This window comes from Polypterus senegalus, chromosome 8 (genome assembly GCF_016835505.1).
Source record: "Polypterus senegalus isolate Bchr_013 chromosome 8, ASM1683550v1, whole genome shotgun sequence".
NCBI classification, from domain to species: Eukaryota; Metazoa; Chordata; class Cladistia; order Polypteriformes; family Polypteridae; genus Polypterus; species Polypterus senegalus.
Window position 1 is genome coordinate 165,863,889 of NC_053161.1, and position 16,662 is coordinate 165,880,550.

General features: G+C 41.2%; 1 protein-coding gene across 1 annotated transcript in view; it reads right to left on the reverse strand.

The window, feature by feature from the left end:
- The window catches only part of LOC120534684 (zinc finger protein 208-like), a 139,471-nt gene that overhangs the window by 72,032 nt on the left and 50,777 nt on the right, over positions 1-16,662 (reverse strand). The window contains exons 6-9 of the mRNA XM_039762274.1: positions 9,627-10,253; positions 9,037-9,543; positions 8,168-8,951; positions 5,423-6,424 (exon numbers count right to left, since the gene is read on the reverse strand). Of these exons, the coding sequence (XP_039618208.1) occupies positions 5,423-6,424; positions 8,168-8,951; positions 9,037-9,543; positions 9,627-10,253 (2,920 nt within the window). The remainder of the gene's footprint in view (positions 1-5,422; positions 6,425-8,167; positions 8,952-9,036; positions 9,544-9,626; positions 10,254-16,662) is intronic.

The following is a 16,662-nucleotide window of genomic DNA, read 5'->3' on the forward strand; positions in this document are numbered from 1 at the left end:
TACTGGAACCCACATGGAGCCGAGATTTACCCAGAAAACAGTGAAGTTTGGTGGAGGCAAAATCATGGTCTGGGATTACATCCAGTATGGGGGTATGTGAGGGATCTGCAGGGTGGAAGGCAACATCAATAGTCTAAAATACCAAGAAATCTTAGCTACCTCTTATATTCACAACCATAAAAAAGGCCAAATTCTGCAGCAGGATGGTGCTCCATCGCATACTTCCATCTCGACATCAAAGTTCCTTAAAGCGAAGAAGATCAAGATGCTCCAGGATTGGCCAGCCCAGTCACCAGACATGAACATCATTGAACACATGTGGGGTAGGATGAAAGACGAAACCAAAGAATATTGATGAGCTCTGGGAGGCATGCTATTCTTGATGACTTCATCAATAAATTGTATGAATCCCTGCCAAACCGCATGGATGCTGTCCTTCAAGCTCATGGAAGTCATACAAGATATTAAATTTGGATCTCACAGCCCCACTACTTAATTTGCTGACATATTTTTAGATTTGCAGTAAAGTTGTTCATTTTCTGTATAGGCGACAAAACTTTTGTCTTGCCCAAATTTGACCTTTCTGTCTTGATTAAATGATAAATCTTTTTACAGTGCAACTAATTTATATTAGTGCGTTAAACATCATTTGGGAGGGCTTTAGCTTTTCATATGAGCTATTTCTAACACCAGTTGATTAATTCAAAGTCAGGTTAATAGCAGGAGTTTCTACAAAATAGAGAAGCGACAAGACTTTTGTCAGGGACTGTACAAGTGGGGTCCTTTCATCGGAGCAATGTTTCAGCCGTGGCATGGCCAAATGGGGAGGCAGCTAGATGGATGAGGTCTCCAGGACTCTAAAAATATCCAAACCTAATTATGTCATATCATCTACTGTTAAACCGTACTTCTAAAATTTTTATTATTATGCTGTATTAAGGAATTGTTCTGTTCTGTGTATTGTATTGTATTGACCCCCTACTTTTGACACCCACTGCACGCCCAACCTACCTGGAAAGGGGTCTCTCTTTGAACTGCCTTTCCCGAGGTTTCTTCCATTTTTCCCTACAAGGTTTTATTGGGAGTTTTTCCTTGTCTTCTCAGAGAGTCAAGGCTGGGGGGCTGTCAAAAGGCAGGGCCTGTTAAAGCCCATTGCGGCACTTCCTGTGTGATTTTGGGCTATACAAAAATAAACTGTATTGTATTGTATTGTATTGTATTGTACATAAAAGCCAAAAATACCTAAAGTCCACCGAGCAATGAAGATGGAGGAAACGGCCCATGTGTGTGCAGGCCAAAATTTAGTATGAAAATAAATTCAGCAATTCTTCATCAGCTGTATTCTGTATGCAGGTTCTCTAAATTGGTGTTGAATGCACCTTCACTGCATTCATTTCCACACATTGCATACACACTTAATGAATCATATGCAGTATGAACAGCTTAAAAAAGTTTAACACTTTATTTAATTGTCAAAAAATAAAATAAAATAAAATAAAAGAACACGTAACAGAGACAGTGGCAGCCCTTTGAGCAGTTGATTTAAAAGTAACTGTGGATCAAACCTTATAATAACACACTAAAAAAAAATGCGTTTTATATTAAGGAAGCTGGAAGAGGCTGCAGCGATTAATGCCGAAGGACAGTACAGGTCTGAATTCGTGCATTGCATAATTAGAAGTTAATGGCATTACCCGAATTAAAGAAAGCTCATTTGAACTGCCCAGTTTGATTGTAAATGTACAATTATGAATTATGAATGAACACTTGAAACAATGAAGTGTTCAGAAACAATGAGAAGCAGGTCTGTCAGCAAATTACATACAAGAACACGCTTCAGAATTACTAGAATATACCGTACATTCATGTGTGAAAGAACATTGGCACACCGTACCGGTGCCCCAAAATCACTCCTGCTGATTAGTTGGTCTTCACCAGAAAGACTGGCCACTCACGTCAGGGTCCTTTACAAGGATGGACCTGTGCATGGATGCCATGAATGATTTTTAGCATACTTGGTCAGCCTCTAATGAGCTTAGCACTGCCGTTACTCACACAGGAGTGTCTTTAACATTTGAGAAGTCTAAGGAACATAATGTAATGTCACTGATTCAACTTTAGATAAAATGCATTTCACATAAATTCACTTGGCAAGAAAAAATAAAGCTTCTATAAACCATCCTGGTTCCCCAACATCACCTTGGCCTATCCCAAGTGACCACCCACTCCTCCTCACAGTCTGCTGTTCGGTCTTCGCTGACCTCATGATACGTCTGTGGTGCTATCAAACAAGGTTTTTTCCCCCCCCTTCTTCAGTGGAGTAATCCGGTAACTTGATTGTCTCTCTCTGTGTATAAACCTCTGCCACCATTTTCTCTTCTATTCGTTTGATCCATTTAGTTCTGTAGTTTAGTCAGTTTCTCCATACACTCTTAAAAACAATGGTGTCAGAGTGGTTCTTCAGAGAGACACCATAGGGGAGCCATCTTGGGTTCCACAAAGACCCATCCACATGAAGCTTCCAGAAGAATCCCTTATTTATTTAGATGAGTTACAGATGGTGACAGATGTGTGAAATACCAACAGTTCCTGATTTTAGAAGGACTCCCACTGCATACAATAACACCGCCTATGTTCAGGTTTTCTTAATCTGTTACAGTCCTGCTAGGTAGCCTAAGATTTCAGATTTCTCCTACATATTAGAAAGTTTTTCAAATCACAAAGAACCAACTTTATACGCAAAGAATGAAATGATATTTGGTTAAAAAGTCTGGCAGATGTTGCTGTAGCATCCAAACCAGTTCTTCAAGGCACTACAGCAACTTCTGCCCATGGCTATCTGGACTCTGAACTCTGTGTGGCCCATCTGCCCAGATGTGCACCAAGTAGCAAATTTATACGCAGTACATTTGTCACTACTGTGGTTTTATTATTAGCGTTACTTTTATTGATTATTTATTAATATCTGTTTCAAATTGTTTATATTTATTTACTTATCTATTATAGAGTATGGTATAGTTCTTTACCTGTGTTGCACTTGCCCTGTGTTTATGTATAAATTGCACCGCTGTGGTCCTGTTGAATGTTATTTTGTGTCAGTGTATGGATGGGATGACAATAAAGCCCCTTGACTTGACTTGACTCTAGTAGGCTACCTGGCAGGGTACTAAAAGGCTGAGAAAACCTGAACTTAGCTTGTGTTACTGCATATAGCAAGAGGTCTTGTAAAATCAGGAACCCACTGGTATTTTATAAATCTGTTATCTTCTGTTCATGGATATGTACGGGCCTAAATAAATGGATCTAAATAAATAAATAAAGAATGTGTCTGAAACCTTCTTGGGGATGTTGCTTTTAGGAACTAAAATGGTTCCCAAAGGCATCGCTCTAAAGAAGCGCTTTGGCACCTTTATTTTTAAGACTGGACTTGTCAATGTCAATGAGGTTTTCTCTGTCTTCAATTGATGGGATCTTTTCTGTCATTCTTAGGGTTTTGTCTTTTTTTTTTTTGTTAGTGATTTTCTATTAAGCGCTTGTAGATTTCTCTGTTCTTGGTCTTTCTGCTTCTTGACCACTTGGAGCCGATTGTTTTTGATGGTCCTTGGAAGGTTTATGTTGCACACTGGCTTTTGATGTCACCCTCAGTCTTCCTTCCATACTTAATTGCTCCAAAACTTCTCTCTGTTATTGGCATTCACTTCATTTGATTATCAAATACTTTTAAAGACATTCTACATTTGTGTAATCATCTTTGGAGTGAGTCTGTTCATATTTTGGAGTTTATTTCTGAACTTGTTTAAAATATGCCCGTTTTCCTCTTTTTTATTTAGTTTGGGTGCTGATGCTTTCATGTTAGGATTTTGCCCACACCATATGAAGTCTCTCCATTTCAACTTCCCAAGTTTTATTCTCGAGTCATCTGGATTCCATTTTTTCCAGTTCATTTCTTATATTGTTTTTCTTTGAAAATGTTTTAATTTCTGGACTAAAGTGCTTTCTTTCTTTAATTATTCCAATTAGACATTTGATGTTTGCTCCCTGCGTGGAGTTTGCATGTTCTCCCCGTGTCTGCGTGGGTTTCCTCCGGGCGCTCCGGTTTCCTCCCACAATCCAAAGACATGCAGGTTAGGTGGATTGGCGATTCTAAATTGGCCCTAGTGTGTGCTTGGTGTGTGGGTGTGTTTGTGTGTGTCCTGTGGTGGGTTGGCACCCTGCCCAGGATTGGTTCCTGCCTTGTGCCCTGTGTTGGCTGGGATTGGCTCCAGCAGACCCCCGTGACCCTGTATTCGGATTCAGCGGGTTAGAAAATGGATGGATGGATGGATGGATGTTTGCATTAGGGGCAGCACGGTGGCACAGTGGGTAGTGCTGCTGCCTTGCAGTTAGGAGACCCGGGTTCGCTTCCTGGGTCCTCCCTGCGTGGAGTTTGCATGTTCTCCCTGTGTCTATGGGATTCCTCCAGTTTCCTCCCACAGTCCAAAGACATGCAGGCTAGGTGCATTGGCGATCCTAAATTGTCCCTTGTGTGTGCGTGCCCTGCAGTGGGTTGGTGCCCCACCCAAGGTTTGTTTCCTACCTTGTGCCCTGGGATTGGCTCCAGCAGACCCCCATGACCCTGTAGTTAGCATAGAGCAGGTTGGATAATGGATGGATGTTTGCATTAGATATCTAATTTCTTTTGGAAATTGAGATTACTTTGCAGGATTCTTTTTTTACAGGCTATCCTGTCATATACTTTATTTAGAAACTCTGGATTTGTTGCATAAAGGTGGCAGAACACAACCCTCTCTTAACGTTCAGCTGAACATTCAACTGTGTCCAGTCCTCTTAACTTCTTGTTCAATTTGTGTGCTTTTGTGGCCTGACCAGATCAACTGTGGAGTGACCAGCAACACTATGCATTTAGACTTTCATCACAATGGAGGTGTTCTCCTCTTCTTCTAGAGATGTTGCATTATCACGTATGCTAGTGCTGAGATGTGGGGTCAGAACCTTTTCATCCTTGGAGATGTGTGGTCACTATGAATGACTTTTTTTTAGGTCCGTTTAACATTATAAAAGCACTTTTTCCTTGATGAGGTGTGAAATGGATCTCATACAATGAAGCCCACCTTATGGAGACACTCATCAAGACTTGAGTAGTTTGAAGAGTTTTGTTTCATTTCTTCCTCTGCTCCTTTTATTCTTCACCCTCCAGCTTACTCATTCAGGACTTCTCTGGGTTAATTTCTCAGCAATTACTTATTTTGCTTACTTTCAAGACAGGAGTGAAACTCATTCATGCGATATGTAGTGATATTTACACTGTGACATTTGTTATTCTCTTAGATGTGGTGACAGGACTTGATGTAGGGTGTGTATTGTCCCTACTGTCCCTTCAGTTTAGTATGACGTTTTTTGTGATTTTGATGAGCGCTACTGCTGGTGAACAATTTTCCACATTCAGAACAAACATATGGCTTCTCTCCAGTGTGAATTCTTGTGTGGGAGCAGAGAGCGTTACTGCTGGTGAACTTTTTTCCACATTCAGAACAAACATATGGCTTCTCTCCACCGTGAATCATTCTGTGTCTGTTAAGGCTTTTTTTGTGTCTGAACTGCTTGCCACATTTAGAACAGCAATATGGCTTCTCTCCAGTGTGAATTCTTGTGTGGGAGTGGAGATGGCTCATTTGTGTAAATCGTTTACCACATTCAGAACAAACATATGGCTTCTCTCCAGTGTGAATTCTTGTGTGGGAGCGGAGAGCGCTACTGCTGGTGAACTTTTTTCCACATTCAGAACAAACATATGGCTTCTCTCCAGTGTGAGTCCTTTTGTGGGTGCAGAGATTGGTCATTTGTGTAAATCGTTTACCACATTCAGAACAGCAATATGGCTTCTCTCCAGTGTGAATTCTTGTGTGGGAACAGAGAGCGCTACTGCTGGTGAACTTTTTTCCACATTCAGAACAAACATATGGCTTCTCTCCACTGTGAATCATTCTGTGATAGTAAAGGCTTTTTTTGTGTCTGAACTGTTTTCCACATTCAGAACAGCAATATGGCTTCTCTGCACTGTGAATCATTCTGTGTCTGTTAAGGCTTTTTTTGTGTCTGAACTGCTTGTCACATTCAGAACATTGGTACAGCTTCTGCTGTGTTTGACTCTGATTTCCATCCCTGGAATGAGAGCTGCTTTTAAACCTTTTTGTCTGCTCATGGTGGACACTGTTTGAGTCCGAGTTGAATTGACTGGTGGTGGCACTTAGTGTCGTTAGTTTCATTACCGGTTGAGAATCATTGTGCATAGAATCTGATGTCTCATGCTCTGATCCAGATGTAAGTTTCTTTAAATTTTCTTCATTTGTTGCATGTTGTGACGTGCACTGAAGAGCCGTCTGAGCCAATGAAGATGAGGGGAAGCTGCCATTGTCTTGTGAAGCTGCAGAAATACAAACATGGAAACAAGAGGTGCATTTCTAAGAAAGACAAACATTTAGAGGTGAGATCAACCATCAGTACTTTTACTTTATCGAGGATGGGTTCATTCGAATTAAAATGGAATCCTAAGTGTAAAGGAAAAATTTCCCATGGAATAAGAGAAGTAAAACGGAGAATGGGAATTGTTTTAGTTATGAGCCAGTCTCCACTCATAAATCTAATTGAAACTTAAAAAAATCATTATGATTTGTCTATGAAAACCATGAGCTGACACATAAACAAGGATTATGTGAAAAGTATTCAGAAATGCTTGAATAAAAAGAGACAGAGGTGTGTAAGAGGGGTATGTGGGCCTTGGGGCTGTGCGGACATTTCAGAGAAGGCTTTATCCTTGGTAAGTGGGCTCAGGGATAATCAGTGAGAAAACCACTGTTATGACTGTTAAACCAAGCCTTAAATTAGGTATGAATGTTCAAAATAAAAATAAGTAAACATTTAAAAATAATGAGACACAGATTAATGATTCTGGGTGTAACATCAACATTCTTATTACAGTCACGGTGGCAGCACTGGCCTCAGAAAAAATAAACAGAAAAAAATCCTAGTGGCACTCGAGTAATGATTATTTAAATAGAAGAACCATCTATGGACAGGAAGGATCTGCAAAGATGACTTGTCTTCAGTCTGTAACTGACGAATGGCTGAGCATTAAACACTTGTTAGGGCAGCGAGCCATACAATCAGCCACAAGCAGGAGCGGAAATCCTCACAAGTCACGTGCGCTGACACCGCACTTCACTACATAATTATTCATATTTCACTGAAGCGCTTATGACAAAGCTGTGTGGGTTCTGCTTGCCACATTCAACTGGCATCCTGCACTACAAATGTGCTCAGTCAGGATCTGCACAATCTGACTACTCTGATGTACTTCACAGATGCATCAATACTGCAATATTTTAGTTATACTCCATATTTTTAGGCATTGAGCAATCAGCCACATAAAATGGAGACTAATTGTGGGTTTGCTGAGGTAGCTAAATATCCATTGCTGACACTGAAGAGGCTCTTAAAAGTGAGGATTTTAAAGTGTTGTATTAAGAAACTTAAAATCAGAAGTACGACAGTTATATTGTATTCAGTTATATTAAACAGTCAAGGATCTCAAACTGTCCCAAACTACGTTGTGAAGGAGGAGGAAGTTTTACCAATAAAAATAACAAACCAGCCATTTAAAATTATAAAAACTGATGTGCATAAACAGTAAAATAGTGTTGCATTGCCTAACGTGTCAGGAGTAGCAGGATGCCAAAGTGAATGTGAAATCAATTGTCTGCTTTCGTCTTCAAATTATACCTTTTTTTTCAATCCGTTTGAAATATATTTGAATAGTCACATTTGATCTGACATTCCTAGATGTGACATAATTGCACCCCATCTAAATAAACAGAACAGATGGACACTCCTGCAGTTGGATATAACTGCGCTAGAAAATATAATTTGTAGCAAAACTCAGCATTTCACTACTGAAATGGATGGAGTTTTCACTTCTAGTAAAATGCATTCCTTTACAGGGCCTAATGCTGCTCAGTGCCGGTCATGTTACTGTTTAAGGGGTGTAAAGGTTTGGCACAAACTGAAACAAGCCTGCAGTTCTGAATTCAGTGATAAGAAAAAGCTGTTCATGTCAGGTGAATCCCACCAGCCCAGAGCCTCAGGCTAATTCTTGAATTTCATCACCTACCTTCTCCTGAAGGACTTGAACCCGGTGCTTTTGTAGTCTTCTTCATCACAGATTCCAGCTTCACATTTATAGAATGTTGCTGTATGGAGCAGTGTCTACTGGGGGTGAATCCCAATCCAGGAGGCTCTTCATGTCGGTAAAAACCCTGCCAGTCAGACTCATATATGAGGTCTTCTTCCTTTATGCCACTGACAGTTTTGTTTTCCTGTTCATTGCTGATGTAAGACATTAGCTCAGAGTCTACTGTAAAGCCTATAGAGGTAGGTCCACTATAACAATCCTCCTTCTCCTCCTCCTTTATGCAAACACTTGCCTGTTCAAGATGTTCAGACCCCCATTTACTGTGCTCTTCATCAACATCTGTGCCATTCTTTAACTGGAGACCCCAGTGGCTTGTGGGATTTGTCTCCTCCTTGACCATGCACGCTTCTTCTGAGACCCCCTCTTCACGTGTATATTTCTGCACATCACTGATGTAAGACATTGGCTCAGAGTCCACTGTAAAGCTTTTAGGTACACTATCACAATCCTCCTTCTCCTCCTTTATGCAGACACTTTCATGTTCAAGATGTTCAGACCCCCATTTACTGTGCTCTTCATCAACATCTGTGCCATTCTTTAACTGGAGACCCCAGTGGCTTGTGGGATTTGTTTCCTCCTTGACCATGCACGCTTCTTCTGAGACCCCCTCTTCACGTGTATATTTCTGCAAATCACTGATGTAAGACATTGGCTCGGAGTCCACTGTAAAGCTTTTAGGTACACTATCACAATCCTTCTTCTCCTTCGTTATGCAGACACTTTCATGTTCAAGATGTTCAGACCCCGATTTACTGTACTCTTCATCAACATCTGCACCATTCTTTAACTGTACTCTTCATCAACATCTGACCCCAGTGGCTTGTGGGATTTGTCTCCTCCTTGACCATGTACACTTCTTCTGAGACCCCCTCTTCACGTGTATATTTCTGCACATCACTGATGTAAGACATTGGCTCAGAGTCCACTGTAAAGCTTTTAGGTACACTATCACAATCCTCCTTCTCCTCCTTTATGCAGACACTTTCATGTTCAAGATGTTCAGACCCCGATTTACTGTACTCTTCATCAACATCTGCACCATTCTTTAACTGGAGACCCCAGTGGCTTGTGGGATTTGTCTCCTCCTTGACCATGCACGCTTCTTCTGAGACCCCCTCTTCACGTGTATATTTCTGCACATCACTGATGTAAGACATTGGCTCAGAGTCCACTGTAAAGCTTTTAGGTACACTATCACAATCCTCCTTCTCCTCCTTTATGCAGACACTTTCATGTTCAAGATGTTCAGACCCCGATTTACTGTACTCTTCATCAACATCTGCACCATTCTTTAACTGGAGACCCCAGTGGCTTGTGGGATTTGTCTCCTCCTTGACCATGCTTCTGAGACCCCCTCTTCACGTGTATATTTCTGCACATCACTGATGTAAGACATTGGCTCAGAGTCCACTGTAAAGCTTTTAGGTACACTATCACAATCCTCCTTCTCCTCCTTTATGCAGACACTTTCATATTCAAGATGTTCAGACCCCGATTTACTGTACTCTTCATCAACATCTGCACCATTCTTTAACTGGAGACCCCAGTGGCTTGTGGGATTTGTCTCCTCCTTGACCATGCACGCTTCTTCTGAGACCCCCTCTTCACGTGTATATTTCTGCACATCACTGATGTAAGACACTGGCTCAGAGTCCACTGTAAAGCTTTTAGGTACACTATCACAATCCTCCTTCTCCTCCTTTATGCAGACACTTTCATGTTCAAGATGTTCAGACCCCCTTTTATTGTGCTGCTTATCTACATCTATGCAGTTCGTTAAAAGGAAACCCCAATCTACTGTAAAGTCTATAGGTCCACTATCACAATCCTCCTCCTCTTTGATGCTGACACTTTCCTCTTCAGGATGATCAGACCCCCATATGCAGTACTCTTCATCAACTTCTATGCCATTCATTAAGAGGAGCCCCCAGTTCCGTCTCAGATATTTCTCATCCTTGACATTGCACGCTTCTTCTGAGACCTCCTCTTCACAGTTATATTTCCCCTGTTGATGTCCATGGACAGTTGGGCTCACCTTGTCCATATTGTACAAGTGGAGAAATTAATCCTGTTGTTATCTGTAGACAAAGAAGAGTAGAACTGTGAAGTGCAGCAAAAACAAACACACTGAAGTTTATTCTTTCAGTGATTCTTTACAGCTCATTACTGTGAGACCCCTCTTAACCAATGGCACCTGGAAGGAAAATGCTTAAGGATGGGTCCACATGGACATGAAAAAGATACTCTGTGAGAAGGGACAGGGCCTGAAAGAAGATGGAAGAATCTCCAGAGTGGATGAAAGTCAGTGCAGATGGTGTTACCTCTGACCCCAAGTGAGCGGTGAGAGGTGGAGTTGGCAAAGTGAATATACAAGCAGTGGACACAGCAAAGAAAAGATCATTGGTGCTGTATGGAGGGGAGTGATGAAAGACCAGAGTGGCAGGCGAGGAAGGAGACAACCTTCAGTAAACTTTATGTGAAGGAGTAATGGAGAGACACTGTATTTGAAAATGTGTTATACTACCAACACCAATAATGTTGAAATGATCCACTGAATAATGTCATAATGTCAAATTGCAGAAACTTAAGATCAAGCAAGAAAGAAATCTTTCACATTGTACATCCATCAAAAGACAACATTAACACATAAAGATATCTCATCTACAATATATATGTACATATAAATGATCATATATATATAATTGTTTAACAAAACAGAGACCCAAATGACATTCATAGCAGATATCTTCAGCCTTTTTCAGTTTTCTTCCTTTTTGGTCATGAGGGAGTTTTCTATTTGTTACAATATACTGCTCAAAAAATTAAAGGAACACTTTTTAATGAGAGCATAGCATCAAGTCAATGATCCTTCTGGGATATTGATCTGGTCAGTTAAGTAGCAAAGGGGCTTGTTAATCAGATTCAGCTAGTTTGGTGTTAATGAGTGGCACTAGAGGGGCAACAATGAGACGACCCCAAAACTGGAATGGTTTTACAAGTGAATGCTACTGACATTTTCCCCCCTTCACCTGTTTTTTCACTAGTTTTCCATTTGGCTACGGTCAGTGTCACTACTGGTAGCATGAGGCAATATCTGGACCCTACAGAGTTTGGTGGCACAGGTTGTCCAGCTTCTCCAGGATGGCACATCAATATGTGCCATTGCCAGAAGGTTTGCCATGTCTCCCAGCACAGTCTCAAGGGCATGGAGGAGATTCCAAGAGACAGGCAGTTACTCTAGGAGAGCTGGATAGGACCCCTCGTAGAAGGTCCTTAACCCATCAGCAGGACCAAAATCTGCTTTTCTGGGCAAGGAGGAACAGGATAAGCACTGCCAGAGCCTAACAAAATGACCTCCAGCAGGTAAAAGTGTGAATGTATCTGACCAAACAATCCGAAACAGACTTCATGAGGGTGGCCAGAGGGCCCAATGTCCTCTAGTGGGCCCTGTGCTCACTACCCACCTGGTACCATGGAGCTCGATTGGCATTTGCCTTTGAATACCAGAATTGGCAGGTCCACCACTGGCACCCTGTGCTTTTCACAGATGAGAGCAGGTACACCCTGAGCACATGTGACAGACGTGAAAGGGTCTGGAGAAGCCATGGAGAACGTTATGCTGCCTGTAACATCGTTCAGCATGACCGGTTTGGTGGTGGGTCAGTGATGGTATATCTGGAGAGGCATATCCATGGAGGGATGCACAGACCTCTACAGGCTACACAACGACACCTTGACTGCCATTAGGTATCGGGATGAAACCCTTGCACCCACTGTCAGACCCTATGCTGGTTCCTCCTGGTACACGACAATGCCCAGCCTCATGTGGCGAGAGTATGCAGGCAGTAACTGGAGGATGAAGGAATTGATGCCATTGACTGCTCCCCATGCTCACTCACCTGACCTCAATCCAATAGAAGACCTCTGGGTGGGACATTATGTTTCAGTCCATCTGATGCCTCAGACTGTCCAGGAGCTCAGTGATGCCCTGGTCCAGATCTGGGAGGAGATCCCCCCAGGACGCTATCTGTCGTCTCATTAGAAGTATGACCCCCCCCACTCCCCAAAGTTGTCAGGCATGCATACAAGCACGTGGAGGCCATACAAATTACTGAGTACGATTTGCTGCAATGAAATTTGGCAAAATGGACTCGCCTGCCTGCCGCATCATTATATCAGTTTGATTTTTGTGGTGTCTTTGAATCCAGCCCTCTGTAGGCTGATCATTTTCATTTCGATCAAATGAAGTGGCATCCTTTCATTCCTAACATATTACTATATCAGTCCATATCAGTATAGTCCTGCAATCAAACAATTGATTCATTGTACAAAATACCTTTACAGGTTATTTAAAATTACAAAATTAGATGCCAATCTATCTATCTATCTATCTATCTATCTATCTATCTATCTATCTATCTATCTATCTATCTATCTACAGTGGTGTGAAAAACTATTTGCCCCCTTCCTGATTTCTTATTCTTTTGCATGTTTGTCACACAAAATGTTTCTGATCATCAAACACATTTAACCATTAGTCAAATATAACACAAGTAAACACAAAATGCAGTTTTTAAATGATGGTTTTTATTATTTAAGGAGAAAAAAATCCAAACCTACATGGCCCTGTGTGAAAAAGTAATTGCCCCCTGAACCTAATAACTGGTTGGGCCACACTTAGCAGCAATAACTGCAATCAAGTGTTTGCGATAACTTGCAATGAGTCTTTTACAGCGCTCTGGAGGAATTTTGGCCCACTCATCTTTGCAGAATTTTTGTAATTCAGCTTTATTTGAGGGTTTTCTAGCATGAACCGCCTTTTTAAGGTCATGCCATAGCATCTCAATTGGATTCAGGTCAGGACTTTGACTAGGCCACTCCAAAGTCTTCATTTTGTTTTTCTTCAGCCATTCAGAGGTGGATTTGCTGGTGTGTTTTGAGTCATTGTCCTGTTGCAGCACCCAAAATCGCTTCAGCTTGAGTTGACGAACAGATGGCCGGACATTCTCCTTCAGGATTTTTTGGTAGACAGTAGAATTCATGGTTCCATCTATCACAGCAAGCCTTCCAGGTCCTGAAGCAGCAAAACAACCCCAGACCATCACACTACCACCACCATATTTTACTGTTGGTATGATGTTCTTTTCTGAAATGCTGTGTTCCTTTTACGCCAGATGTAACGGGACATTTGCCTTCCAAAAAGTTCAACTTTTGTCTCATCAGTCCACAAGGTATTTTCCCAAAAGTCTTGGCAATCATTGAGATGTTTCTTAGCAAAATTGAGACAAGCCCTAATGTTTTTTTTTGCTTAACAGTGGTTTGCATCTTGGAAATCTGCCATGCAGGCCGTTTTTGCCCAGTCTCTTTCTTATGGTGGAGTCGTGAACACTGACCTTAATTGAGGCAAGTGAGGCCTGCAGTTCTTTAGACGTTGTCCTGGGGTCTTTTGTGACCTCTCGGATGAGTCATCTCTGCGCTCTTGGGGTAATTTTGGTGGCCGGCCACTCCTGGGAAGGTTCACCACTGTTCCATGTTTTAGCCATTTGTGTATAATGGCTCTCACGGTGGTTCGCTGGAGTCCCAAAGCTTTAGAAATGACTTTATAACCTTTACCAGACTGATAGATCTCAATTACTTCTGTTCTCATTTGTTCCTGAATTTCTTTGGATCTTGGCATGATGTCTAGCTTTTGAGGTGCTTTTGGTCTACTTCTCTGTGTCAGGCAGCTCCTATGTAAGTGATTTCTTGATTTAAACAGGTGTGGCAGTAATCAGGCCTGGGGGTGGCTACGGAAATTGAACTCAGGTGTGATACACCACAGTTAGGTTATTTTTGAACAAGGGGGCAATTACTTTTTCACAAAGGGCCATGTAGGTTTGGATTTTTTTTCTCCCTAAATAATAAAAACCATCATTTAAAAAACTGCATTTTGTGTTTACTTGTGTTATAATTGACTAATGGTTAAATGTGTTTGATGATCAGAAACATTTTGTGTGACAAACATGCAAAAGAAAAAGAAATCAGGAAGGGGGCAAATAGTTTTTCACACCACTCTATCTATCTATCTATCTATCTATCTATCTATCTATCTATCTATCTATCTATCTATCTATCTATCTATCTATCTATCTATCTATCTATCTAAATTCCCAGTTTTTTCTCAATGGGCACCAAGCACAAAGAAAATGTCACACACTGCAAAAGGACAGATTTTTCAAAATAAAAATATTGCATTGAGTATATCATGGAACACTAGAAAAAAATTCAGAAGAACTAAGCTGAGTTTGCTGTACATTTATCCATGTTGTTTTAGAAAGGATCAAACATTTTCCTGAGATTTAGCCATTTCTTAGAACATTAGTACTTTTAAGAAAATTCAGATGAGAACAGGCCATTTAGTCTAACAAGCTTGCCAGCCCACGCCACTTAATTCTTCCAAAATAACATTGTAATCGGAGACCAGCTTTGTGTGCCACCTCCCTGTTCATCTTCCTGGCCATTATTTCCTCCAACACGTACTTTTGACCTTGAAAACTCATCTCCACGCTTTCTTGCCAAAATTACTGAATGTTGATTGCCGACAGAACTTGCCGAAAAGTGTAACACTTATGATCAGTCAGTCTTTCATTAGGTATGATAATAATATTTAAAGCTGACACAAATCAAAACTCAGAACTACCTAATCATGTTAAGGATTTGAGTTAAAGTCTTCCATGAAGAAACTGTGAGATTTAACAAATTATGTTTACTCACTCAGGCCTTTAATTATCATAACCTCGACTCATTAGGCTTGATAGAATGTCATCATTGACAGTTGTGGCCCTTCAGTGTGTTTCTTTCACCGCAGTTTGGCTCTGTCCCACAATTTGCCTTTTTCATTTCTCCAGTATTTTTTATTGGGTTTGTTGATTTGCCCCTCTGAACTTAGCATTGATATTCATGTGGCCGTGGCTTTTTCCCAAATCTTAGACAGCAAATGCAATGCAGTTTAACCAGCTCAGGTTTACTGTTATGTGCAGAAAACAAATTAAAACTCTTATGTGTAGCCTCAAAACTGCCACTCAGGATGAATCTTGCTCCGGAGGGCAAGTCTTCATGTCATGATTTCACTTAGGTAAAGCCATATATAAAATCACCGGGAATGACATTATAATGTTTTTCATACACTCAGATTCCAAGAGAGAAGACAGCACAGAGCGGAAGGGGCAAGCCGCAAGTCAAGAGTCCACTGCTGGAAGGTGGCACACACAGCAGACCTGACAATTTACAGGACCGTATCTTTTCAATCATTTTGCTCCTCATATTGTCAGATTCATAGTAGGCGCATAAACGTTGCTTGTAAAATCGCTCGTTCCAGCGATGCACGATGCAATCAAGATAAAAGAGGGAACGGAAAGAAGACTAAATTGTAAGGAGCCGCCGAATTGTTGTAAAGAAGGACGAGCAAGGGTCTCAAGAATTATTGCAGATGCCCCGATGGCAGTTTATTCAAGACACGAGAATACACAGATAAAGAAACAAGAACTTAAAACTATTTATACTCCAGTTTCCTTCCACTGTCCATACAAGGACAGGTTAAGTGGTTGGTGAGGCAAAATTGGCCCAAGTGTGTCTGTGTGTTTTTTGCTCTGCTATGGACTGGAGGCATTTGCTTGCTGGAATAGGAGCATTTCTACCGCACCCCTGCTTATGATAAAGAAGGTTTGGAAAAAGAACGGACGGGAGGAGCTCCAATGTTTTAAGACCCCAGAGCTTGCCATGATTAACCCTATAAAGCGCTCCGAGCGTTCTAGACACGCAGCGCACCCGTGCCGAGCTTCTCTGGCGTTCTAGCCATGCAGCAACTCTTCTGTCCGACAGCCCGCCACTTAAACCCTTTGCAGCCCTCGTGGTGACAGCTTCTGAACTAAACAGACACGGCGTGTGTTCCCCATCGTGCCCTTTTATTAACGTTCGTGGGTTGCGCTCCAAACCTGCACGCTGTCACTCACAGCCCATGCTGACAAGTCTTTGAGTATTAATCGGAGTCTCCACTTGCTGACTTTCTCGAGTGATCAGAAGTGCAGCGCAGCCTGTTCGTGCAACAAGACATCATCTAAGTGTCGGAAATAAGAACAAGCCTCAGAGGTTTTCAGCACCCAAGGACAATTGAAGATTTCGTGCCCCTTCCTGTTTGCCAAAATGCAATGGGGAAGGGAAAGAAATGTTTTAAAAATGTATTTAAAATAGTAGTATTTTAAGAAAAAAATGTCATATTTTTTAGTTTAAATAGTTTTAAATTTTTAAATATTTAAATTTTTTAAAGCACTTTTATGCATATATTTTCAAGGTTTCGCCAAATTTATAAAGATAGAACAAAGTAAAATAATAAAGACAACAATGGTAGTTCGAAAATATAATTATTCTAAAATATT